Raw genomic sequence first — 25,860 nt, 5'->3', positions numbered from 1 at the left:
AACAGTCTCTTTGACTGTTCATAGCTGTCACTAAACCCGCCCAGAGATGTAAACAACCTTGCATGAGCAGCGCCTATTAGACGGAGGGGATCCGACAGCTGATCATTTCCAGTCATTCCACTAGGAAGGAGGTACACGGCTCGTGTTGTCTGTAGTTCAAACATACCTACACGGTCAATACTGAAATTTGATCGCGTCCGCGTTGTTACTTTGTGCCAGGTAGGGCTCCCAGCAAGGGAAGTGTCCAGGTGTCTCGGAGTGAACCAAAGCGATGTTGTTCGGACAATCAGGAGATAGAGGTAGGAATTGTCGATGACATGCCTCGCTCTGGCCGCCCAAGGGCTACTTCTTCAGTGGTTGACCGATACCTACGGATTATGGCTCGGAAGAACCCTGACAAACGCCACCATGTTGAATAATGCTTTTCGTGCAGCACAGGACGTCGTGTTACGACTCAAACTGTGCGCAGTAGGCTGTATGATACGCAACGTCACTTCCGACGTCAGTGGCGAGGTCCATCTTTGCAACCATGACACCATGCAGCGCGGTACAGATCGGCCCAACATCATGCCGAATGTACATCTCAGTATTGGCATTACGTTCTCTTCACAGATGTGTATCGCATATGACTTCAACCAGACAATCGTCGGAGACGAGTTTGGAGGCAACCCGGTCAGGCTGAACGTCTTAGACACACCGTCCAGCGAGTGCAGCAAGGTGGAGGTTCCCTGTTGTTTTGGGGTGGCATTATGTGGCGTCGACGCACGCCGCTAGTGGTCATGGAAGGCGCTGTAAAGTCTGTACGATACGTTAATGCCATCCTCCGAACATTAGTGCAACGATATCGGAAGCATATTGGCGAGGCATTCGTCTTCATGGAAGACATTTCGCGCCACCCTGCCCCCCCTCACCCCCACCCCACTACGTGCACATCTTGTGAATGACTTCCTTCAGGAGAACGACATCGCTCGACTAGAGTGGCCAGCATGATCTCCAGACATGAACCCTATAGAACATGAATAGAACAGCTTGAAAAGGACTGTTTATGGACGACATGACCCACCAACCACTCTGAAGGTTCTACGCCGAATTGCTGTTGAGGAGTGGGACAATCGTGACTAACAGTGCCTTCATGAACTTGTGGATAGTATGCCACGATGTATACAGCAAGAGGACGTGCTACTGGGTATTAGAGGTACCAGTGTGTACAGCAATGTGGACCACCAACTCTGAAGATCTAGCTGTATTGTGGTACAACATGAAATGTGTGGTTTTCATTGACAATAAAAAGGGCGAAAATGATGTTTATGTTGATCTCTATTCCAATTCTCTATACAAGTTCCGGACCTCTCGGAACCGAGGTAATGTAATACGTTTTTTGATATGTGTGTATTTCCCCTCGCCAAAAGCCGTAAAGCCAAACTAAAATTATTTGAGTCGACAATGGAATAGCGTCTTTGATTAGTCATCAAAATACCCTGTATTCCGCATTCGACAACTGCCACCCATTAAATTTTGATTAATAATCAGCACTGGCGACCGAAGACTTCCGGCATATGAACTCATCCTCATTCTGCTAACGGTTTTCTGAAAGAGGATGGCGGAGCATACAGAGGTTTAGGGAACTATCTGGTCCATGGGATAGGAAACTGCCCCTACAGGGCAGAAGAGTCATCAGTGATCAACGGCATGACAACGCAAACTGCAATAGGAACCACTACCTTAAAGACGTTTAGCGTGTATCCAGAGGCCATGAGGCCTGTAAATGAAAAACTGTACTGATCATACCTCCATTGGCAATGGAGAATCCCTCATTCGGATCTCCGGGAGGAGACTTCCAAGAGGGTGGTGACCATAAGGAAATATTGAATAACTAGCGAATGGATAACGTTCAACGAGACAGGGTGTGGAACGTGAGAAGTTTGAACGTGGTAGCGAAGCTACAAAATCAGAAAAGGCAAATTCAAATGCTTAATCTAGACATTGTAGCAGTCAGTGTAGTGACGTGGGAAGAAGACGAGGATTTCTGGTCAAACGAGTATAGGGTAATATCGACAGCAGCAGAAAATAATAGGGTTCGTTATGAATAGGAAGATAGGGCAGAGACTGTGTTACTCTGAACAATTCAGTTATACGGTGGTTCTTATCAGAATAGACAGCAAACCAAATCCGACAACGATAGTTCAGGTATACACGGCGAAGTCGCAATCTGAAGCTGAAGAGATGGAGAAAGTGTATGAGGATACTGAAACGGTAATATAGTTTGTAAAGGGAGATGAAAATCTAATAGTCATGGGAGACTGGAATGCATTTGTAGGGGAAGGAAGAAGAAAAGATTACAGGAGAATATGGGCATGGGACAAGTAATGGGGAGGAGAAAGACTAGTTGTGTTCTGTAATAAATTTCAACTAGTAATAGTGAATACTGAGTCCAACAACTTTAAGAAAAGGTGTTATGCATGGCAAAAGCCGGGTGATACGGGTAGATTTCAGATAGATTACATCATGGTTAACACTGGACTCGCATTCGGGAGGACGACGATTCAATCCCGCGTCCGGCCATCCTATTATAAGTTTTCAGTGATTTCCCTAAATGACTCCTGGCGAATGCCTTCCTTTGTAAGGGCACGGCCGACTCTCTTCCCTAATCCTATGAGACCGATGACCTCGCTGTTTCGTCTCTTCCCTTAAACTACCCAACCCAACATCATGGTAAGACAGAGATTCCGAAATCAGATACTGCATGGTATGGCGTACTCAGGAGTTGACATAGACTCAGATCACATTATAGTAGTTACGAAGAGTAGGCTGAAGTTTGAAAGATTAGTCAGGAAGAATCAGTACACAAGAAGTGGGATACAGAAGCACTAAACAGTGACAAGATACGCTTTAAGCTAGCTAAGGATATAGATAGATCAATAAGGAATAGTTCAGCAGTCACTGCAGTTGAAGAGGAATGAACATCTCTAAAACTGCAATCACAGAAGTTGGAAAGGATAACATAGGTGCAAAGAAGGTAACTGCGAAGAGACCATGGGTATTAGAAGAAATATTTACTTGGGGTCGATGAAAGAAGAGAGTAAAGAATTGTTCACGGAAATTTAGGAATGCAGAAACACTAGGCTATGAGGAATGAAAAAAGAAGGAAGTGCAGGGAACCTAAGCGAAATGACTATATGAGACATGTGACTCAGCATACAGAAAAACATGTAATAAAGGCCATACAAATTCCGGTGAAATTAAAAGGAAGGGTGCTACCGTTAATAGTGCTACGGGAATACCACTGTTGAATGCTAAGGTGAGAGGGCATGGGTGGAAAGAGCACATTGAAGGTTTCTGTGAGGGGGAAGACTTTTGTGATGTGATAGAAGAAGAAACAGAGTTCCATTTAGAAGAGAGAGAGGATCCAGTATTGGAATCAGAATTTAAAGGATATGGGAGGACTTACGATCAAATAAGACAGAAGGGATAGATAATATTCCGTGAGAGTTTCTAAAATCATTGGGTAAAATGGCTACAAAACACTTTTCACGTAGATATGTAGAATGTGTGACACTGGCGACACAGTATCTAACTTACGGAAAACTTCATCCCCACAATTTCGATACTGCAAGAGCTGACAAGGGCCACAATTATCGCTCTATCAGCTTAACACCTCATGCATCCAAGATGCTAACAAATAAATACACAGAAGGATAGAGAAGAAAACCTAAGGTTTGTTAGATGACCATTAGTTTGACTTCAGGTAAGATGAAGGCAGTAGAGATGCAGTTCTGATGTCGCCGTTGATAATGGAAGCAAGATTTTAAAGAAATCAAGTAATGTTCATAGGATTTGTCCGCATGAAAAAACATTCGACAACGTAATACGGTGCAAGGTGTGCGGAATTCTGAAAAAAATAAGGGTAAGCTATAGCGAGAGACAGGTAATATACAATATGTACAAGACCCAAAAGGGAATAACAAGAGTGGACATCCGAGAACGATGTGCTCGAATTAAAAAGGGTGTAAGAAAGCGATGTGGACTTTCGCCCCTACTGTTCGGTCTGTACATCGAAGAAGCAATGATGGAAATAAAAGGAAGCTTGAGGAGTTGAATCAAAAATGAAGTTGAAACGATATCAATGATACGATTGCCTGACGCCTCTGGAATCCTTGGTGAATGCGAAGAGGAACTGCATGATCTGCTGAATGGAATGATCAGTCTAATGAGTACAGAATATGGATTGAGAGTAAATAGAAGGAAGACATAAGCAATGAGAGGTAGCAGATATGAGAACAGGTAGACACTTAGAATCAGGACTGATGATCACGGAGTAGATGAAGTTAAGGAATTCTACTACCTAGGCAGAAAAATAACCAATTACAGAGGGAGTAAGAAGGACATCAGAAGCAGAATAGCAATGAAAAAAATGGCATTCCCAGCCTAGAGGGTTTACTATTGTCAAACACAGGTTTGAGGAAGAATTCTGAGAATGTGGTTTGGAGTACGGTATTGTATGGTAGTGAAATATGAACTGTGGGAAAACCGAACAGAAGAGAATCGATGTTGTGCTACAGACGAACATTGAAAATTATGTGGACTTATAAGGTAAGGAATGGGGAGGTTCTGCACATAATTGGAAAGGAAAGGAATCTGTGGAGAATACTGACAAGGAGAGGGGACAGGATAATGGAATATATGTTAAGACACGAGACAATGTCCTCAATGGTACTAGAGGCGGCTGTATAGGGGGAAAAACTGTAGAAGAAGGCAGAGATGGAAATACATCCAGCAAATAATTGAGGACGTGGGTTGCAACTGGTATTCTGAGATGAAGAATTTGTCAAGGGGAGAATTCGTGGCGGGGCGCATTAATTACGTCGTTAGTCTGATGACTGAAGAAAAAAGGAGAGGTTATCAGCAATCATTCTTCCCGCGATGTATCCGTGACTGAAACAGAAAGTTGTAATGATAGCCTAGACTACACACACTATGGGATTTGCGCAGTACAGATATAGACGTCGGTTTTTCCTTGTCTGGGTCTGTTCTCTCACATATGAGCGTCTTGATTGTTTACAGTACTGCGTCTGGTGAGGAAAAAATTTCGGGTAGATTAATATGACGACGACATGTGTTTGCACCACGATGTGTATCAAGTTTATCATGTAGTGAGGGATGTTTTATTGAGCTTCAGACTGGCTCCAAAGCCGAAATGACGGTATTGCTCATTAAGATTTAATTACCCTGAAATGCCCGGAATGTTCGAACAGAGAAACTGAAGAACGACTTCGGTCCGAGAGAACTAAAGGGCGGTTCTTAAGTGTTCATGTAGCTCCCCATTAATGTCTAGGTACTTCAGTTCAGTATGTTCAGTTGTCACTCAGTCCCTCTTCTTTTAACGATGACATTAAAATGCAAAGCAAGCTGGTGAAACATCTCTCTCTTAGCAATCTCTAAATTACATTAAAAGAGATTATTCGATACGTGAACTGAACACTCCCATGGAGCTCTCTGTTGCACATCTTGCAAATTGTGACAAGTAGAATTGTGTGGTTTCATTGAAACACCTCGTAATATTCATTCTGGCTCAATTTTAGGGAAACTGATTAAACGTAGCGTATTATTTTCCACTACAATGAACTTGTGTTAGCGGCTGAACCTCTGTTTACACAGCAAGAGGAGAAAACTGTCAACGGTACCCCTGTGACGTTCTACATTTACAATGATTCGTCAAACGAGTTCTTTGGCCGCCTTTTTCCCGTCCTCACATACCTTGCAGTGATGAGCAGCACCGTATTCCTGAAGACGTTCGAGCTGGAGAAGAGGCTGAGGAAGCCCTTCCTGTCTTTCTGGACCTTGGCCACGGTCCGCATCACTCGTGGAGCGAACGGAGGCAGCTGTCCGCCGTTGGTGGTGGCGATGCGGCGCAGCAGCCTCTGGACTTCCTCCTCGCGACCTCTGCACGCCAGCCACCGCGGTGACTCCGGGAACCACCTGGGAGCACCAGAGTCAGTCACCTGAAAATTCTCTCCATGAAATAGATCGTAAAGTCTCGGTCTTAGGTTGCGAAAGGAGTTGTGAGAAGAGTCGGTGATATGGAGTAGGAGGTAATCCATAGTCACATCCACAACAGTCATCCCTATCGATCAGTTTTCATATCATTATTTTACAGTATAAGGTATAATTTTGTCACCTTACCGTCCGTCATACCAGTGTATCTCTGCAGAACAACATAAATTTTCGTTAGACTCAAACCAATGGTACACACTTTGCTACGATAAGGACGTAAGATACAGTGATTGCAATACCATGAAGGAGATGCGTGACATAAATGAAAGTTGGCTGGTGCGTTTCTACATCTGAAATAAAAAAGATGTCTACTCAAATTTGGCCTCAGTCACATAATAGCGGCGCTAGTAGTGCCACTACAAGGATGAAAATACACGTCATAACGGTCGTGAGCGTTAGTTAGCTTTGAGACTGGACGATGTGAGTTGATGTTAGTCAAAAATGCCTTTAGGGCGACAAAGATGACGCTATCAACATCCCACTGAGTTTAAAGATGTCTCGTAGTAGGACTACGGGATGCTGGACGTTCCTTCTGCGATACTGCAACAAACCTTGTGAGGGATGTAGCCACAGTACATGACTGCTGGCAGCGGAATTTATGATAATGTAAGGTCGGGAGGACACCGGGTTAAGGGCAGTCACATGGAGCTACAGAGAGCTCGGAATTTCATTTTCTGCGTGGTGCTCTGGCGCATCGTACTGCAACATCAGCAGCAATTTGACCAGCAGTTGGCACCACAGTGACACAACGAACTGTTACATGTCGCTTACTTCAAGGACAGCTTCATGACAGGCGCTCTGTAGCGTGCATTCCACTGACGCCAAGTCACTGCCATCTGCGACTTCAGTGGTACAAAGCAAGAGCAAGACCTCATTTGAGGCAGGGTAGAGGGCTGTTTTGTTTTCTGATTAAAGCAACTTTTGCCTTGGTCCTAGTGAAGGTCGTCAATTAATCACAAGGATGTCAGTTGAGGGCATGCAACCAACCTAACTGCATGCTGGGCACACTGGACTACACGTGGAATTATGGTCTGGAGAGCTATTTAGTATGGCAGCAGGAGCACTCTTCTAGTTATCCCACGCAACCTGACTGCTAATCAGTGTGCAAGTTTGGTGACTGGGCTTCTTGTGCTGCTATTCGTGAAAAGCTTTCGAGGCGGTGTTCCCCAACAATATAACGCTTACCTGCATACTACTCTTGTAACCCATCATCTTTCGACACGTTACCTAGACCTGGTCAATTATCATATCTGTCTCCAGTATAGCACATGTGGGGCATCATCGAATAACAACCCTAGCATCATCCACGAACAGCATTACCCGTCCCTGTATTGATAGACCAAATGCAACAGGCATGGATCTTCACCCCACAAACTGACATCTGGTATCCGTAGAAGGCAATGCATGTACGTTTCTTTTCTTGCATTAAACATTCTAGCTGTTAAACCGTTTTTTATCGTTCCAGTATTTCACATTTGCTATAGGTTATCACGCTTGCGTTAAATGTGATCTTGGAATATTAATCACTTACATACGGTAACTAGAAAAATGTATTCTTGATATTGTATCACTCTACGTAATCACTTTTATGTCTGCTTTTTTTTCCGTCACCCTAATTTAGATTGGATGAGCTACTACGTATCGCCACTTCACAATGCATGTGTTGCACAGCAATTCAAGTCACCGCATTGCTCTGTCACACAACCTTTCCACATCTACATCTACATACATAATTCAAGCCACCACACTGCGCATGGCGGAGAGTGCGTTGTACGACTTTTAATCATCAGCTTTCATGTTCCACTCTCAAACGACTGTTGGTTGGTTAGTGGTTTGGGGAAGGAGACCAGACAGCGACGTCATCGGTTTTATCGGATTAGGGAAGGACGGGGATGGAAGTCGGCCGTGCCCTTTGAAAGGAACCACCCCGGCATTTGCCTGGGGCGATTTAGGGAAATCACGGAAAACGTGAATCAGCATGGCCGGACGCGGGATTGAACCGTCGTCCTCCCGAATGCGAATCCCGTGTCCCAAACGACTGTCCATATACTTCCTTTGTGAAGATAAGATACCGGCAGTAAGGGTTCACTTTCCCCCGCTGATACGGGAAACTGGAGCAAGTACGAATCGTATAAGCCGTCGTTTTCCCTCACACAATTTGCGTGTGAAGCAGCGAAGGGACTGACTGGCAGTGGTATTGGGCGCCCTCTGCCATGCACCGTGTGGTAGCTTTCAGATGATGCATCTCGATGTAGACAAAAGAGGAAGTGTTGAGAGACCAATTGTAGCAATATAGAATGTTGCAGTTCTACCAATACAGAATATGATAAGGCGGAAGAAAAATATTTAAATTTAATGATAGAATTTGAACGAAGACAAAAACGTTCATTTCCCTACAAATCTCCTAAATTCACTCGAAGTTTCCAGAGTGCCCTTGTAAAAAAATTCTGTACAACCTCACACAACCGAAAATTGTACCCGTCGAAGAAAAAGGATAGTCAGTAGTCACAACACGAATTTAGCTTGATGTAACTATCGTGTCATTGAGCATTAAATGGTCATATTTTCCGATGCCATCAATAAATAGCAAGGTAAAACTTTCTATTGTTGCGAAGTAGACTTAAAAGAATCGTGTTCTCGCATGGACAACTATATGTAGCGCGTTCATGTGTTGACCAATCGTAAAAATTATTCATCTGTGCTCCCGAAAGGAAAATACGAAATATCGATTATAATAAGATACAGTTGAATAAGTGCGATGCTGTTCGAATGAGATTAATGTCAGGTCCTTTCCCGACAAAGAACAGAAACGGAAGAAATTACACCACGCGACAGATCTTATTGGGCTAACATTTTCCTAGATAATTTCTGTGTAGCCATTGTCAAACACACATATTGAAAATAGCGAAAAATACGAAATCAAATATTTTCTAACATTAACAGTCATCTCTGTATTACATACTGCTATATATGCCTCAATGTATTCAAAATAGTAATTTCTTATTTCCTTTTGTCGCTAGAAAGATATCAAGGGAACTACATGTTTTCTGTAGGGCATATACAGAGACAAAATTACACTTCAGTAATACTGTTAATAATTAATGAGACAGCAGAGATGTGTATGACGAAACCCTGAATTTTCGTAATGGAATGTGATATTGAAAAATGGAACTGGTAATATATCATCCTCACGATAAAGCGTATTTGGAATACACTGGTTTCCTTAATATTTCTGTGGTTCATATTACCTGAAAAATAAAATCAGCACAAAGAAAAGGGCTGCAGTACAATACATAGAGTAATTGCAGTTGCGCAGAGTCCAACTTAAGAAGCCAGCTGCCATAACGCCAGCCCCCAAGCAACAGCTTGAGAAATAGTTCAGGGTCGTGCGATGTCTGATGTCTGTCAGTTCCAAACCTGGAACACAAAGAAGCTACATACAATTTGATTTAAATTTAGTTCCATCTAATGAACTATTAGCATCCGAAAACCAAATGGTCTTCAGAAATCATACATATCCGTCTAAATCTATGTCCATGCTCTACAAGCCATCTTACAGTGTCTGTCACGATTGGGACGGGGCGGGAGAGGGGGGAGGGGTGAGTGGACGAAGAATGATGACTTCGTGTTCCACATCACTGCCTTTTCTCTTCTGAATGTTGTGAAGGATGCGAAATACTTTCTAAGCCCACGGGGGCCTTGTATCTCTCTGCTTTAGTCATTAGGGCCTTTTCGCTAGTTTTATGCAGAAAGACGCAATATACTGGTTGACCATTCCAGGAACGTATGCGCTTTCAACTGTAACAATATAAAGTATTAGCTGATGGGTATTAACTTTCCTGTGTCGTCTAACACCGGAGTTGGGTGAGTATCTGCGTGATGCGTTTGTGCTTACTAGATGAACATATGACGAAAGGTGCAGCTCTTCTTTACACCGTCTGTATTCAATTTATCAGGGCTGTCATGTAACTATCCTAGACAGACGAGCAAAATACAGGTATTGGTGGAACAAGTGTTTTACGAGCAGTCTCCATCATATTCGGCTTTCACAGATATTTATTTTGGCATCAGTCTATTAGGTAATTAGTTGTATTGTATCTATTTACCTTATTTATTTAACGTGATCTGATTGGGCCATCAGGGTATCATAAATACAATATCATTTCATGTCATAGTTAACAAAGAAATAACAACTGTAATGTGAAAAATAGTATCAAAATTACGTGAATGTCTATAGTGTCAATATGAGTAAACAATAAAGTTAATACTGGTGGTACGTTTACTATTGCTGCTGTTGCCACTAACAGTGATAAATAAATGAAAACCATAATAATCATAATAGTAGTAATAATAACAGTTATAATGAGAATATGATACGTCCCCTTAGAAAAAATTAAAAATAACAATGCTGGAAAACCTCTTACATTATTTGATTTTCAAAGAGCTGAGCAAAACTGAAAGTACTCAGACAATTCTCTCTTAACTTATTCTGATCATCACTTAACTGACTCACAATATTTTTAGCGCAACGCAATCTAACTTTCAATAATCCCTACAAAAGAATGGCCCTGACTAACAATAACTTATACCCTTCATGAATCAATTACCTCACAAAAATATTCGTTACTCGAGCCACAGCAATACAGCGAACGCCAATACTGCCAGATAAATAAAAGATTCTAACTACTGTAGGCACTAACTACTGATAGGCATAGCTAACAAATGAAAGATTTTGATAGAGAATTAAAAGCAGTCATATACATATATCTATCAGTTCATGACCTCCATCTTCTCAAAATTCCTTTTTCTGGCAGACACACGTCCAGATCGTCTGCTTATAGTAACCACTCCAAACTGTGGTATCTCTCTCTCCACATCCACCACTGCTGGCGGGTCACCTCCAACTGCCCAACGCTACGTGCCGTTCACATCCAACTGTCCAACAATACACTACTGAATATTTCAACAATGAGTCCATCCAGCCACAGACTGCACACAGCGCAGTCAGTGATTTTCATACAGAGCGCTACGTGGCGTTACCAACATAAAAACCTAAACAGAATACTTACAAATAGTAACAGTAATGATAGTGGCAGATACTATAAACATCTGTAGTTCGTCTGGGGAAAGTAACATTTAGGAGAGTGCACGTACTAAGAATACTGCGACATGAGGAAGATAGGGTTGCAAAGTAAGATGTACAGCGGTCAGTGGTATTGATTATTGTTGCTTTAATAGCTATGTCATCAGCTGTCTTCTGAAAGTGGGTATAAAGGCACATTTGCATGCCGAGCGTGAGTTTCCTCGGAAACGCGAAATATTAATTAAATAAATAATCAGTGGCAAATAAATAAAGCCTATGGCACACAACTGCAGCGCTGTGTCGCTGATAAAACAAAAGCACAATTACGTTACTCGTATGTTTGATTAAGAAAAGAGAGCTCTGGTTGAAGTGGTGCGAGAAGCACGTATTTTATTTTATTGTCTGGCACACCGCCATATTTCATGTTATAGAAAATTACTGCGAGTTGCAACCACACTAGGCACTCGATTCTGTAAAGAATTTATATTTATAAAAGTAAGTAGGATTATGAACTGTAGGCTTATTCATTGAATATATCTGATTTAACTAACAGTGTAACTTTTTTATGTTTAGTAGACAATCACCTCTGTACGACGTTTTGGCATGGCTGGCAAATTATTGTAATATTGAGATTTAGATTATGAGTCCGCACCTACCGCAGCAGTCTTTGGAAACGATTTAACTACGAAGCCCGATTATTTTAATTTTATTTCACGGTCAACTACGAGTAACATTGCCTTTACGAAAAAGCCATTGTCAAGCGTCTGATACCGAATAATTATCCAGATAAGCAAATATCAATTACAATTACAATCACCATCATACAGAATAATTAACATTAAAATAATTAATATTTTATTTGATTTTATTTTATTTATTTTATATGGGGATGTCATTCGGTTATCTAGCATAATACGGGAGGTCATTCCTGAGTCATGTCCCTGCTACTGAGAAAGACTTCAAGAATTTGGATGAGGTTTAGAGTGAGGCAAGAGATATTTTACTCTGCTGTTTCTGCCTTGGTAATCAGAGAATAGCATTAAGGTCGCGGAGAGGTATAAGACTGTAGATAAGATAGAATGTATGGAAATACCTCGACTAGTGTACATGCAGCCAAGAGAGCAGTGCATGTGATGGTGAAGCGTGATTAAAGAGTCGAACTTCGCAGATATAACGAAAACAGACACTCGTAACCATTTCCAGGATCTGCGTGTGTTTCTCAGATAGGCCTTGCAGGATAACCTTCCTATAATCAATAACTGGAAGTATGTTTTCAGACTTTTCTGTCTCTTGCCAAGAGGATAGAGCTTTCTACATTCTTGTAGGGCATGGAAACATGCTGATGCCTTCTTTCAAATTGCCATTACGTGCTCAGTCTAATTCAGATTTTCAACTGTTATTACTTCTAGACCTTCTTCTGAGGGAGAGAAGCTGATATCTGTACCATTTAACATTGGTAGAGAATCCAGATGAGAATCCCCATGAGAGAAAGATTGAATGACCGTCTAAAGGATAACATTGTTGAAGTCGGGGCATGAAATATCAGAATACTGAACGTGTTAGAGAATGAAGAAAATCTGAAAAGAGAAATGCAAAAGGCTCTATGTAGATATAATATGAGTCTCTGAATCGAAACTGTTAGAAGACATGTATTTCTTGTCAAATGAATATAGCGTCAGGAAATGACATAATGGCAGCAGGAATCGTTATGAATAGAAAGGTAAGGAGAGTGCGCGACTGTGAACAGTTCAGTGGTAGGGGTTGTTGTCATCAGAATCAGCAGCAAACCAACACGGACTGCGACAGTTCAGTTATAGCCGGCCGCTGTGACCGAGTAGTTCTAGTCGCTTCAGTCTGGAGCCGCGCGACCGCTACGGTCACAGGTTCGAATCCTGCCTCGGGCATGGAAGTGTGTGCTGCCCTTAGCTTAGTTATGTTTAAGTAGTTCTAAGTTCTAGGGGCTGATGACCTCAAATGTTAAGTCCCATAGTGCTCACAGCCATTTCAACCATTTGAGTTCAGTTATACATGCCGCCGTCGCAAGCTGAAGATGAAGAGATAGGGAAAGTATATGAGGATACTGAATGGGTAGTTCAGTACGTAAAGGGAGATGAAAATCTGATGGTAATGATAAGAGGAATGCTGTTGTAGAGGAAGGAGTAGGAGAAAGGGTCACTGGAGAAAATGGGCTCGGTAGTAGGAATGTGAGAAGAGAGAGATTAATTGACATGTGTAAGAAATCTCAGCTAGGAATAGCGAATACTCTAAGAATCGCAATAAGGGGAGGTATGCTTCGAAAAGGCCGGGAGATATGGGAGGATTTCAGTTTGATTACATCGTGGTCAGGCAGAGATTCCGAAACCAGATGCTGGAGTATAAGGCGTATCAGATACAGTCACACATGGCAATTAAGTAGTGTTTTCTTTTTTTAAATTTTTTTATTTATTTATTTACCTTTTGTGTGTGTGTGTGTGTGTGTGTGTACGTTGAAGTACCGAGTCGCCAGTGGATTTCGGTGTTACTTACTTGGTGTAAAGGTAAGAATGTTGTACCCTACAATGATGTCATTCCAAGGTCATCATTGGAGTGCACGTTGAATGTGTGGCGTTGGGACTCGAAGTCCCATTCCATTCTCCGACAGTGGAAGTTCAGGGTGCAGGCAATAAGAAACACAGCTACATTAGTTATTGATAGTGGTAGCGTATGATGCTCGACACATATCGTGCGGTAGTACCAAAACTGGCAGTTCGTTAGTGGCTGTAACAGGGCTATCGTTAGCCATGGTATATCTGATTCCTCAAGGATGGTGAGAGGAACAAGATCGCAGTGTCAGAGCCGGGGAATCATGGTGCCAATGTTTTGTAAGCCAGCGACCGTGTCACTCAGGGCATCCCCTCCGTTAGTGGTGATGAAGAGTACGCTGAACCTTAAGAGGTTGTTCAGAAAGAATCAATACGCAAACAAGTGGGATACGGAAGTAGTAAGAAATCAAGAGCCGGCCGTGGTGATCTAGCGGTTCTGGCGCTGCAGTCCGGAACCGCGGGACTGCTACGGTCGCAGGTTCGAATCCTGCCTCGGGCATGGGTGTGTGTGATGTCCTTAGGTTAGTTAGGTTTAAATAGTTCTAAGTTCTAGGGGACTTATGACCTAAGATGTTGAGTCCCATAGTGCTCAGAGCCATTTTGATAGTGGAATAGTTTAGTAGACAGTGCAGTTGAAGACGAATGGACTCCTGTAAAAATGAGAAATGAGCCGTGTCGGCATTAGTACAACTTGCGTCTCGCCACTTCACCTCCGGCGGGAATCACATTTGTGTCCGACGCCAAAAGAGGACGCGGCTAATCATTGGGAGGAGTCTCGCACGCGCACACAAGATGGCGCGCGAGGCGTGCAACTATCTGAGGAGAGCGATGACGCGGTGCGCCTAAATCTCAGTTAACGTGGGGCCCTGGACGAACTCGGAATTTTCATATTTGAACATGCTTTATGGATTCTGTAACCGAGCTGTTATTGTATTCAAAAGGATAGGCAACGCCGCCGCCGAAGATTCTGTTTCAGGTACCGAAAATTGGCCGAGGTCGCGGTGTCATAGTAAAGCACTTGTAGTGCTTATCGCGCTTCCAATGCACTGGCCTTGTGGATTACAATGGAACTGACTACCTTTGAACATTTTACCTGCAAGTTATTTAGTCGGATTAGTTAGAGGTATCATTTTATTAAACTATGTTGTTCCGCAAGCATTACAGCAGTCGTGTATGAGAGAGCTATAACTGGCGGGAGAAGCAAGAGCCAAGAGAAAGGGTTGACGTCGTATGGAGGTATTTGACTCCGTAGCCACACACTTTGCTTTATTTCATTAATACATGTATTATACTGTCTCTGTCAGCATAACTCCATAGAGCCGGCCGCGGTGGTCTAGCGGTTCTGGCGCTGCAGTCCGGAACCGCGGGACTGCTACGGTCGCAGGTTCGAATCCTGCCTCGGGCATGGGTGTGTGTGATGTCCTTAGGTTAGTTAGGTTTAAGTAGTTCTACGTTCTAGGGGACTTATGACCTAAGATGTTGAGTCCCATAGTGCTCAGAGCCATTTGAGCCATAACTCCATAGTGCTCTGCGGTTGGTGCACTAGATAGCGTTTTGAGGTAGCATGCAGACTACAACAGGACTCGAACCACACAACTGACTGCAGAAAATGGCTCTGAGCACTATGGGACTTAACAACTCAGGTCATCAGTCCCCTAGAACTTAGAACTACTTAAACCTAACTAACCTAAGGACATCACACACATCCATGCCCGAGGCAGGATTCGAACCTGCGACCGTAGCGGTCGCGTGGTTCCAGACTGAAGCGCCTAGAACCGCTCGGCCACAGCGGCCGGCCAAACGCGGTCATACACGTCAGAAATAGACAGCTGAAACGAATAATCTGTCATAGAGCAGAATACTTGCAAAAACAATATCAGTTCCGAGATGCTAAACATGGTTGCACAGTTATATAACTCAACATCTACTAGTCATTTATACCATATGCAGTACTTCCGCACCGCTGTAACACATTAGTAACCTGGACACTAATAGTTTCCATATAAATGACCATATGACGTTTACAAAAGCATACATAGCCCTCAGAGCAGATGCTTGCACAACCAAACATTGCTCAACACGCTGGGTTGTACAGCTGTGGACTCTTCGCAACACAGTTGCATCGACAGGTACAAAAGCACCATCAACATGACTTATCAGTTCTTCCACATGTATCGGTTGAGTCGAACACATGTGCTCCTTCAAGAGCCCCCACGGGATGATATTAACAGGATTTAGGTCACGTGAATGCAGAGGATGGACAATTGGAACTCCCCATCCTAGTCGTTTTCCTGGAAATGTTCTGCGTAAAAACAGTCGCACATTAATTCCAAAGAATGGAGGCACACCATCATGTTGGTAGCACAAACTCTGTCGAACCTGAAGTGGAACATATTCCAGTGTGTCAGGCAAGTACTTTGAGAGGAACGCATGATACCTCAGTGCAGTCAGAAGGTCAGGCAACAAGCAGGGACCCAACTCTTGTCTCCGAATTTTCCGTCCCTGAATTTAATGTCATAGAGAACTTGATGTCCACGGTCGTGTTGACGTGCAGGTTAACCTCGCAACATTGGTGGTCATAGTACATATTGAAGATACCCACACGAGTGAACGCTGCTTCATCCGACCATATTAAAGGGTTCATGAAGTCGTGGTTGGTTTCCTGTTGTTGTTGGAACCATTCACAGAACTGCATCCGCAAAGAGCAATCTTCAGGTTGCAGGTGTTGCTTTAAAGGATAATGGTAGTGGTGCAGCCCAAACTCGTGTAGCATGTCAGCGACCGTCCATTGTCAGATACGCAGATGTCCTACTACGCTATCCTGGTGTATGGCCTCCATCATAGGTTTCTCAGTAGCTAGAATATAGCGAGTCAGTGCACGACCTATGTAACGCGATGGTGGAAGGAGAGGCGGAACTTGAGGCGATTAAGCCATTTTTATCCGGATGAGGTCGACCAGGGCATCTAGCAGTTTATTCACGAACGGCTACACCAGCCCGGTTATCAGAGGCACCAATTACCAAAACTGTATACACATATTCACACAACTGCCACAATGTTTTAGAACACAAGAAGAAAATACAGTATGTGTACGAATGTACTCGGAGTCTACCACGGGCACTTTACACCGCAAGCAACTAGTCCCCGTCCGATAAATATAGCATGTAGTATAAACACGTCATTAGCGAAACGGACTGTTCCACATAAAGCGCGTCACCTCTCTTACATCCTTTGCTCTGCATGATTCATCCAAACTCTGCAAATTTCGATTGTTTAACGAAATTAAATTACATGAAAATAAATAGTTACTTTTTTAAATTGTTTTTTGGTATCATTTCTTTCTTTCTTTCTGTCAGTACGAACTTTGTTGTAGAACCTCTTATTTACGTGTGGTAATAAAAATTCATTTAGACAGAATTAAGTACATTGAAAATTACGTGAACTTAGTCAACCCTCTCATGCTGATAAATTCATATTAACTGATTAAGAACATTTACTTGAGAATTAAATTTTTTACATAATTCGGCCTTGGCACACATTTTCTAAATGCAGTGGTTTTTTTTTATATTTACTGAATTCTTTCTCGGCGTTAGCTATGGAACACAAGACTGTCTCTATTAGCAGAAAATGGTTAAATATTGCCAAGCCGACGTTTAATTATCATTGATAAAACACACTTCACTATACATTAAATTATTTGAAAGAACCAACAAATTGTTAAATTTCAACGTTAACTATCCGCCTATGGATGCACAAATGTGAAACTAGTAATAAATTCCGTCAGTCTCAGGATCGCTGTAAGAGAAAAACATTTTCTTAATTCACTGCTAATTTTTATCTGGTCCCGATTTACGGGTTTGGTTAATTTTTCTTAGCGGAACAATTTTTTAAATGTGCCGCCGCTGCAAATCGTTCGGTCGCGGCACAGCCCAGCAACACCAGCGATAATTGCTAAAAATGCTGAAAATTCTTTAAAGAAATATTATAGATGACATGGGCAAGCTAATTTACATTAGTAATACACACTTTTGATAAATTATAATGTATTTAGACCACAACAATAATTCAACTTACATTAGTTTGTAATTTCTCCTCTAATGGCGGCTAAATCTAGATACAGACAAATGAAGTCTACCCATTCATAAAATGTTACGTCACAGGTTCCTCTCTCTCTCAGCTCTCGAGGAAGACGACAAAGAATGCACACTATGTATTCCTATCTATATCACTATCAACCGTTGTTGTCTCTTTGCAATCTGCGGCTGTATTTTACGTTTTTCTTATCGCAGATATTGACACATTTCGTAATTACATTATGAGTATAGAAATATTACAATCATAAATACATCGAGAATATTACTACAGAAAATATTACAATAATAACGAATGTCCTTTACACAAAATTAAATAATATTTTTTGTTAAATAATTACAGTATATACAAATTGCTTCATAGCGGCGTATATAGTACAATTAAATTTTAGTTTATTAATAGTGTGAGTGTTGCCAGGGAACGTTACAAATGGTTCATTTAATATTACACAGTTTACCTAACGGTAACGGACGTCATGTTTCCATATTTCCATTGATGATAATAATAATAATGCGTAGAGGTACTTATTAAACAGTATGCGCTTATCAGCCTCAATGCTGAAAGGCATAATTAGTGGCTCCGTGGTGATAATGTTCATAAATGGTAACCGACTTGGGAAATTATATGCCAAGCACGTTGCTAGCTCTACTGGTGCGGTAACTCCCTAACGGAATGTAATGAGCCTGGACGTGGACACAATAGTAGTTGGAAATTATTAATGGGAAGGTGCACAGAAAACAGGGCAACGATGCAAAACACTTCGCGTCCATGACGTGCAAAAGGCTTCTTTAGAAGCTGACAAAAGAAAACGATTTTATTTCAATTTACGTATTCATAGTAGGTATTTGCAAATGTTGTGTAGAAGATCCACTGCAAACGTAGTACGAAGATTCAGACGCCAGACACCGTACCACGCAGCCTACATTTAGCAAATAAATACAAATACGCGTCGACTCACAATCGAATCCACGACCTCATGCAGGCTAACCCTAAACGCTATCCACTGGGCACTAATTGCGTCTGCTGACAGATAAAGTTATTGTAACTATGATTACAATGGTGTCAGACTGCCATACTTTATCGTCCATTTACTGCCGGAAATATACACAAGATGAAGTGTGTGAAAGACGCGTAAAGAATCACGTAGCGAGGTCCAAGTGCACAGATTTTTCTTCATTCTGTATATGCCTACTTACAAGATCTATTTTTGTTCAGTGCTAATGATACTGTTTCTCGCGAAGGATTAATTTTATGCACCACAATTAAATGCTATTCTGCCTTTTATGTAGTTCTATTAACAGTATCACTAACAAGATAAACAGAGTGGATGACTCTAGCAAAGACGAGCTGTTCAAATGTCTCTGAGCACTATGGGACTCAACTTCTGAGGTCATCAGTCCCCTAGAACTTAGAACTACTTAAACCTAACTAACCTAAGGACATCACACACATCCGTACCCGAGACAGGATTCGAACATGCGACCGTAGCGATCGCGCCGTTCCAGACTGTAGCGCCTAGAACCGCTCGGCCGGCCTGGCCGGCAGCTGTTCCTCTGTCACCTTTTGTAGTGCTGTTACGTTTAATTATACAGAGGTCGCCAAGTCATTTCAGGGAAGACTTTGTATAAATTTTCTTACTGCTGGCTGGTGGCCTCACATGAAATACCAGTTTATACTTAACAGTTGGAATACTTCCTTATTTAACATTTGCGTACGTTGAGGAGCCTGAGGGCTGCTAGTCTGTAGTTTAATATAGATGTATTTTTGTTGGGGTTATGGGTAACTTTTGTGTCTAAAATCATTAAGAATCACAGAATCCGGAAAGAAACAAATAGGTACAAAAAGGTAACTGCGAAGAAACCACGGGTAACAGAAAAAATGCTTCAGTTGATTTATGAAAGAAAGAAGTACAAAAATGTTCAGGGTAATTCAGGAGAACAGAAATAAAAGTCACATAGGGACGAAGTAAATAGGAAGTGCAGGGATGCTAACGGAAAAGGCTGTATGAAAAATATAAAGAAATCCAAAAAGAAATGTTTGTCGGAAGGACTGACTCAGCATGCACAAGAGTGAAAACAGTTCTCGGTGAAACTACAACAAGGGTGGTAACATCAAGAGTGCATCAGGAATCTCGTTGTTAGATTCAGAGGAGAGAGCCGATAGGTAAGAAGAGTACATTGAAGACATCTGTGAGGGGAAAGATTTGTCTGATGAGGTAGAAGAAGAGACAAGAGTAGATTAACAAGAGATAGGGGTCGCAGTATTAGAATCTACAAGAGCGCTGGAAGACTTGAAATCAATTACGGCAGAAAGAGTCGATAATAATCCATCAGGTTGTAATAACTATTAACGTTGATGCGTAGAATGTATGACTCTGGCGATATACCACCTGACTTTCGGAAAAATACCATTCACTCGATTCCGAAGACCGCAAGAGTGGTAAACGTGACAATTATAGCTCAATTAGTTTTACAGCTCATGTTGAAACAATGATATACAGGAGAATGCGAAAGAAAATTGAGGGTGTGTTAGATGACGATCAATTTGGCTTCAGGAAAGGTAAAGGCACCGGAGAGCCAATTCTGAAGTTGCGGTTGATAATGGGAGCAAGACTAAAGAAAAATCAAAACTCGTTCATAGGATTTGTCCGTCTGGAAAGAGCATTTGACAATGTCAAACGGAGCAAGGTATTCGAACTTCTGTGTAAATTAGGTACAAGCTTACACGTGATACACTACATATACAAGAAGAGCCAGTAGGATATAAAAAGAGTGAAAAACCAAGAACGAAATACTCGGATTAAAATGGGTGTAAAACAAGGATGTAGTATTTCGTCACGAATTTCCAGTCCAAACAGCGGAGAAGCAATGATGGAAATAAAAGAAAGGTCCAGCAGTGGAATCAAAATTCAACTTCAAAGAATATCAATGGAACGATTGGCTGATGACATTGGAAGTAAAGTGAAAGCGAGGAGGAATTTCACGATCTGATGAATGGAATGATTAGTATAACGAGTATAGAAATTGGATTGAAAGTAAATCGAAGGAAGATGAAAGTAATGAGAAGCAGCAGGCATGAGAATTGCGAAAGACTTGAAATGACGAAGTAGATGAAGGGAGTTTGCCACTCAGGTGGCAAAATAACCAGTGACGGACGAAGTAAGGAGGACATCAAAAGTAGACTATCACTGGCAAAAAGTGCATTCCTGGCCAAGAGAAGTCTACTACTATAAAACATGAGCCTTAATTTGAGGAAAAAATGTCTGAGAATGTACATTTGGAGCACAGCATTGTGTGGTAGAGAAATACGGACTGTGGGAAAACCGCAACTGAAGGAAGTCGAAGCATTTGAGATATGGTGATACAGACAAATTATGAAAATTAGGTAGAATGATGATGTAAGGTATGAGGAGTCTCTGCGCAGAATCGGAGAGGAAATGAATATGTAGAGAACACTGACAAGAAGAAGGGACAGGATGACAGGATATCTGTTAAGACATCAGGGAATAACTTCTATGGTACTATAACAAGTTGTAGAAGGTAAAAGAAAAAAATAAATTGACAAATGAAACGCCGAAGTCGACAGTGTCACATTATTTGCTGATGTAAAAGAAGCATATGTCTTCGGATACCTTCACTAAGCTGTTGTTTTGTTTCCATGTTTAGTAGATTGTTTGTACTTACGTAGTTTATTAGCTGGTCGTGGAGTACAGTCAGGAAAAATAAAATGTATCCTTCATCTACATCTACATCTACATTTATACTCCGCAAGCCACCCAACGGTGTGTGGCGGAGGGCACTTTACGTGCCACTGCCATTATCTCCCTTTCCTGTTCCAGTCGCGTATGGTTCGCGGGAAGAACGACTGTCTGAAAGCCTCTGTGCGCGCTCTAATCTCTCTAATTTTACATTCGTGATCTCCTCGGGAGGTATAAGTAGGGGGAAGCAATATATTCGATACCTCATCCAGAAACGCCCCCTCTCGAAACCTGGCGAGCAAGCTACACCGCGATGCAGAGCGCATCTCTCTTGCAGAGTCTGCCACTTGAGTTTGTTAAACATCTCCGTAACGCTATCACGGTTACCAAATAACCCTGTGACGAAACGCGCCGCTCTTCTTTGGATCTTCTCTATCTCCTCCGTCAACCCGATCTGGTACGGATCCCACACTGATGAGCAATACTCAAGTATAGGTCGAACGAGTGTTTTGTAAGCCACCTCCTTTGTTGATGGACTACATTTTCTAAGGACTCTCCCAATGAATCTCAACCTGGTACCCGCCTTACCAACAATTAATTTTATATGATCATTCCACTTCAAATCGTTCCGCACGCATACTCCCAGATATTTTACAGAAGTAACTGCTACCAGTGTTTGTTCCGCTATCATATAATCATACAATAAAGGATTCTTCTTTCTATGTATTCGCAATACATTACATTGGTCTATGTTAAGGGTCAGTTGCCACTCCCTGCACCAAGTGCCTGTCCGCTGCAGATCTTCCTGCATTTCGCTACAATTTTCTAATGCTGCAACTTCTGTGTATACTACAGCATCAACCGCGAAAAGCCGCATGGAACTTCCGACACTATCTACTAGGTCATTTATATATATTGTGAAAAGCAATGGTCCCATAACACTCCCCTGTGGCACGCCAGAGGTTACTTTAATGTCTGTAGACGTCTCTCCGTTGATAACAACATGCTGTGTTCTGTTTGCTAAAAACTCTTCAATCCAGCCACACAGCTGGTCTGATATTCCGTAGGCTCTTACTTTGTTTATCAGGCGACAGTGCGGAACTGTATCGAACGCCTTCCGGAAGTCAAGGAAAATAGCATCTACCTGGGAGCCTGTATCTAATATTTTCTGGGTCTCATGAACAAATAAAGCGAGTTGGGTTTCACACGATTGCTGTTTCCGGAATCCTTGTTGATTCCTACATAGTAGATTCTGAGTTTCCAAAAACGACATGATACTCGAGCAAAACACATGTTCTAAAATTCTACAACAGATCGACGTCAGAGATATAGGTCTATAGTTTTGCGCATCTGCTCGACGACCCTTCTTGAAGACTGGGACTACCTGTGCTCTTTTCCAATCATTTGGAACCTTCTGTTCCTCTAGAGACTTGCGGTACACGGCTGTTAGAAGCGGGGCAAGTTCTTTCGCGTACTCTGTGTAGCATCGAATTCGTATCCCGTCAGGTCCAGTGGACGTTCCTCTTTTGAGTGATTCCAGTTGCTTTTCTATTCCTTGGACATTTTTTTCGATGTCAGCCATTTTTTCGTTTGTGCGAGGATTTAGAGAAGGAACTGCAGTGCGGTCTTCCTCTGTGAAATAGCTTTGGAAAAAGGAGTTTAGTATTTCAGCTTTACGCTTGTCATCCTCTGTTTCAATGCCATCATCATCCCGGAGTGTCTGGACATGATGTTTCGAGCCACTTACTGATTTAACGTAAGACCAGAACTTCCTAGGATTTTCTGTCAAGTCGGTACCTAGTATTTTACTTTCGAATTCACTGAATGCTTCACGCATAGCCCTCCTTACGCTAACTTTGACATCGTTTAGCTTCTGTTTGTCTGAGAGGTTTTGGCTGCGTTTAAACTTGGAGTGAAGCTCTCTTTGCTTTCGCAGTAGTTTCCTAACTTTGTTGTTGTACCACGGTGGGTTTTTTCCGGCCCTCGCAGTTTTACTCGGCACGTAGCTGTCTAAAACGCATTTTACGATTGCCTTGAACTTTTTCCATAAACACTCAACATTGTCAGTGTCGTAACAGAAATTTTCGTTTTGATCTGTTAAGTAGTCAGAAATCTGCCTTCTATTACTCTTGCTAAACAGATAAACCTTCCTCCCTTTTTTTATATTCCTATTAACTTCCACATTCAGGGGTGCTGCAACGGCCTTATGATCACTGATTCCCTGTTCTGCACTTACAGAGTCGAAAAGTTCGGGTCTCTTTGTTATCAGTAGGTCCAAGATGTTGTCTCCACGAGTCGGTTCTCTGTTTAATTGCTCGAGCTAATTTTCGGATAGTGCACTCAGTATAATGTCACTCGATGCTCTGTCCCTACCACCCGTCCTAAACATCTGATTGTCCCAGTCTATATCTGGTAAATTGAAATCTCGACCTAAGACCATAACATGTTGAGAAAATTTATGTGAAATGTATTCCAAATTTTCTCTCAGTTGTTCTTTCACTAATGCTGCTGAGTCGGGGGGTCGGTAAAAGGAGCCAATTATTAACCTAGCTCGGTTGTTGAGTGTAATCAGCGGGTGCAGCGGCTACGCCCTCTTTAGGTAGTAGCTTAACTAGCACCAGGCTTGATGGAAAGAAACTTGTATTGCAAGTGCAAAATGAAGTCACGCATGAGGTATGCAACCTTTATGATTAATGCAGCTTCTCTGAGGTTCATGAGCTGCTTGATTCTTTACTTCCAATGTGCAGAATTTCTTCTTACTTTTCCGGTCAGTGCAGAAGTATATTTGTCGTACAACTGAGTACGTTGGTTAGTCAAATCATGAAATTTCTTTTATGCCGTAGAAGGGCAGCTAAGTGGCTAGTTTAGATAACTTACTGCGTTTGAAGTCTCAGTATGTAGTCAGTAGTTTCTTTCTGGGATACTCTAGCGAGTACCCCATTAAAATTATTCATGGGCAGATATTTTAAATGCAGGTATTTGAGAGGTTCGACTTTCTCTGTTTGTGGCTATCGTGGAAAAGATATCGATAAGAGTGTGACTACTGTTCATATGCTGGGTAGGAGTAAGCGAAGGATTGACACATTTCAACAAGAAAGCGTCAGCTGCAGTTTACATAGCAAGGACTACTGTACAGAAAATATATTTTGGCTCACGTGCTATTAGTATTTTCTAGTAAGACGATTCGAAACCTGAAAACAGTTTTGAAGCAGCCAGCAGACAGGCTTACGTTAGGATGTTTCTAGAGGACACATATCAAACACTTTGTGTTAAGGGACTTGATCGCAGTGAACACATACTCCACCTGTTTATATTTGTTATTGTTGGTTGTTTGCAGCACAGTAGGTGATAAATCTGAGCGTATGTACATACCCCCGTCTCCTCACCTGTTACATCTGTTGTGTCTTAGGAAGATGTAGACATCTATAAACACCGAAATTGTGGGAATACTTGGCTTGAGCCAGGTCTCCGACAGAACTATTGCATAGATGGGTATGTCTTTTAATATACAACGAACCTCTTTCAGATGAAACATGGAGCTAGGTGTGTTTTGTTGATGAGCGTGCGAGGGTGCCATTGTTGTACACTTTCGGCTCTGGGTGAGATGAATTAGTAATGAAGGACCACAAAGCAGTTAACACATTAGTTAAGTTATGGTTAACTGGGAATTTAAGGTGGGAATTTAAGGAGATGGGACCTGGATAAACTGAAAGAACCAGAGGTTGTACAGAGGTTCAGGGAGAGCATAAGGGAACAATTGACAGGAATGGGGGAAAGAAATACAGTAGAAGAAGAATGGGTAGCTTTGAGGGATGAAGTAGTGAAGGCAGCAGAGGATCAAGTAGGTAAAAAGGCGAGGGCTAGTTGAAATCCTTGGGTAACAGAAGAAATATTGAATTTAATTGATGAAAGGAGAAAATATAAAAATGCAGCAAATGAAACAGGCAAAAAGGAATACAAACTTCTCAAAAATGAGATCGACAGGAAGTGCAAAATGGCAAATCAGGGATGGCTAGAGGACAAATGTAAGGATGTAGAGGCTTATCTCACTAGGGGTAAGATAGATACTGCCTACAGGAAAATTAAAGAGACCTTTGGAGATAAGAGAACCACTTGTATGAACATCAAGAGCTCAGATGGAAACCCAGTTCTAAGCAAGGAAGGGAATGCTGAAAGGTAGAAGGAGTATATAGAGAGTCTATACAAGAGCGATGTACTTCAGGACAATATTTTGGAAATAGAAGAGGATGTAGATGAAGATGAGGTTGGAGATACGATACTGCGTGAAGAGTTTGACAGAGCACTGAATGACCTGAGTCGGAACAAGGCCCCCGGAGTAGACAACATTCCATTGG

General features: G+C 42.0%; 1 protein-coding gene across 1 annotated transcript in view; it reads right to left on the bottom strand.

Annotated features, from left to right (window-relative positions):
- Positions 1-25,082, bottom strand: part of LOC126176539 (solute carrier family 22 member 13-like) — an 89,425-nt gene extending 64,343 nt beyond the window's left edge. The window contains exons 1-2 of the mRNA XM_049923695.1: positions 24,892-25,082; positions 5,755-5,976 (exon numbers count right to left, since the gene is read on the bottom strand). Coding sequence (XP_049779652.1) covers positions 5,755-5,976; positions 24,892-25,082 — 413 coding nt within the window. The remainder of the gene's footprint in view (positions 1-5,754; positions 5,977-24,891) is intronic.
- Between the last annotated feature and the right edge of the window lie 778 nt (positions 25,083-25,860).

Source organism: Schistocerca cancellata, chromosome 3, assembly GCF_023864275.1.
Source record: "Schistocerca cancellata isolate TAMUIC-IGC-003103 chromosome 3, iqSchCanc2.1, whole genome shotgun sequence".
Taxonomy (NCBI): domain Eukaryota; kingdom Metazoa; phylum Arthropoda; class Insecta; order Orthoptera; family Acrididae; genus Schistocerca; species Schistocerca cancellata.
This window is presented reverse-complemented; position numbering and strand designations above follow the sequence as displayed.